The 2,063-nt window shown below is 52.0% G+C and overlaps 1 protein-coding gene across 1 annotated transcript; it reads left to right on the forward strand.

Annotated features, from left to right (window-relative positions):
- Positions 1 to 635: 635 nt before the first annotated feature.
- LOC113490814 (olfactory receptor 14A16-like) lies at positions 636 to 1,631 on the forward strand. The gene has a single exon (XM_026867401.1). The coding sequence runs from the start codon at positions 639 to 641 to the stop codon at positions 1,590 to 1,592; it is 954 nt and encodes a 317-aa protein (XP_026723202.1). The 5' UTR covers positions 636 to 638; the 3' UTR covers positions 1,593 to 1,631.
- The last annotated feature ends 432 nt before the right edge of the window (positions 1,632 to 2,063 follow it).

Raw genomic sequence — 2,063 nt, forward strand, 5'->3', positions numbered from 1 at the left:
GAGGGGAGATTTGAGCTGGATTCCTCTGCTCTCAGCAGCATCCAAACTCCGGTCAAGGGAACAGCTGGGCTGACCCCCCTGCAGATTCCAGAGGTGCCAGCCCAGGGCAGCTGAGAGCAAGTCTGATGGACAGCCTGGCTCTCCTCACTCTGCACTCAGGCTCTGCCATTTGCACCCCCGCGCTCTCCAGGGAGCACTTGTAGGGCAGCAGCAATGTCCAGGCTGTGCCTTCAGCACGCACTCCTCAGGGAGGACAGGGCAGCAGGAGCCAAAGGCAAGAGAGCAAAGCCCCACAGCTCTGCTCTGCAGCCGGGGGGCCTGGGAGGGACGAGGCTGAAATCGCTTGGATTTCTGGAGCGGAGTGAACCAGAGATTCCTGCGGGTTCCTCTCTGCCTGTTGGGGCACTGCACATCTGATTCCTGCAGAGACCCCAGCAGAATCCCTTGCTCCTCACTGCCCCCTCAGCCAGCAAACACCAGAGCTCCAGCCCGGGAGTGCGGGAAGGTCTGTCTGGATGGAAAAAGACTGGGGGGGTGTGGGGATTGTCAGAAATTGAGGAATTTTTGGACAATAAATTCAGTGACAACCCTGAACTGCATTTTTATCTTTGCAAAGGCTTCATGTCCAGAGGGAGCAAATGTCCAACGGCAGCTCCATCAGCGAGTTCCTCCTCCTGGCATTCGCAGACAGACGGGAGCTGCAGCTCTTGCACTTCTGGCTCTTCCTGGGCATCTCCCTGGCTGCCCTCCTGGGCAACGGCCTCATCATCACCGCCATCGCCTGTGACCACCACCTGCACACCCCCATGTACTTCTTCCTCCTCAACCTCTCCCTCCTCAACCTGGGCTCCATCTCCACCACTCTGCCCAAAGCCATGGCCAACTCCCTCTGGGACAACAGGCACATCTCCTACTTGGGGTGTGCTGCACAGCTCTTTTTCTTTCTCTTATTTATCTCAGCAGAGTATTTCCTTCTCACCATCATGTCCTACGACCGCTACGTTGCCATCTGCAAACCCCTGCACTACGGGACCCTCCTGGGCAGCAGAGCTTGTGTCCACATGGCAGCAGCTGCCTGGGGCTCTGGGTTCCTCTATTCTCTCCTGCACACGGCCAACACATTTTCACTACCTCTCTGCCATGGTAACACCCTGGAGCAGTTCTTCTGTGAAATCCCCCACATCCTCAAGCGCTCCTGCTCACACTCCTACCACAGGGAAGCTGGGTTCATCATGTTCAGTGTCTCTTTATGTTTTGGTTGTTTTGTTTTCATTGTGGTGTCCTATGTGCAGATCTTCAGGGCCGTGCTGAGGATCCCCTCTGAGCAGGGACGGCACAAAGCCTTTTCCACGTGCCTCCCTCACCTGGCCGTGGTCTCCCTCTTTGTCAGCACTGCCATGGTTGCCCACCTGAAGCCCCCCTCCATCTCCTCCCCATCCCTGGACCTGGTGGTGTCATTTCTGTACTCGGTGGTGCCTCCAGCAGTGAACCCCCTCATCTACAGCATGAGGAACCAGGAGATCAAGGATGCCCTGAGGAAACTGATAACCAGATGTTATTCTGAAATAATAAACTGCTCATCTTCTCCATAACAATTATAATATAATTATGTACAGGCCAATACTCTCTGCTTTTTCTGTTGTTGGTGGTGCTATTGTACTTGTAATGATGATACCATCCTTTTTCTAATTCACTCTCTACCTTTCTTATCCGACTGAGTGGCTGCATAAATGAGAATCCATGATCTGTGTTTTAACAAAGTAAAGGGTTTGTAGTACTATTTTTTCTTCTGAGTTCATTCCTTTGAGATGATTCTGGAGCTGCAGGGACAATTCCTCTTTGCATAGGTGGAGGGGAAGAGAGTCCCAGCTGAGATCTGTAACAGTGTGAGAATGAAACTTGATGGCCGGTTTCACTTAATTACTTACTACTTGGAAGAAACATAGAAAGGAAAATTTAGTCAGACTCAATTAGAATGATTTACACTGACTGAGAATGCAGAAGTATAAGTTGCACCATCCCATTGCATCATGAGGTTCAGATCAGAGCCCCTAACTTTCTAA

The sequence above is a fragment of the Athene cunicularia genome, unplaced genomic scaffold (assembly GCF_003259725.1).
Source record: "Athene cunicularia isolate RWA unplaced genomic scaffold, athCun1 SCF_342, whole genome shotgun sequence".
NCBI lineage: Eukaryota > Metazoa > Chordata > Aves > Strigiformes > Strigidae > Athene > Athene cunicularia.

Coding starts and splice junctions, on each gene's coding strand:
- LOC113490814 (XM_026867401.1), top strand. CDS start 639: ATGTCCAACGGCAGCTCCATCAGCGAGTTCCTCCTCCTGGCATTCGCA.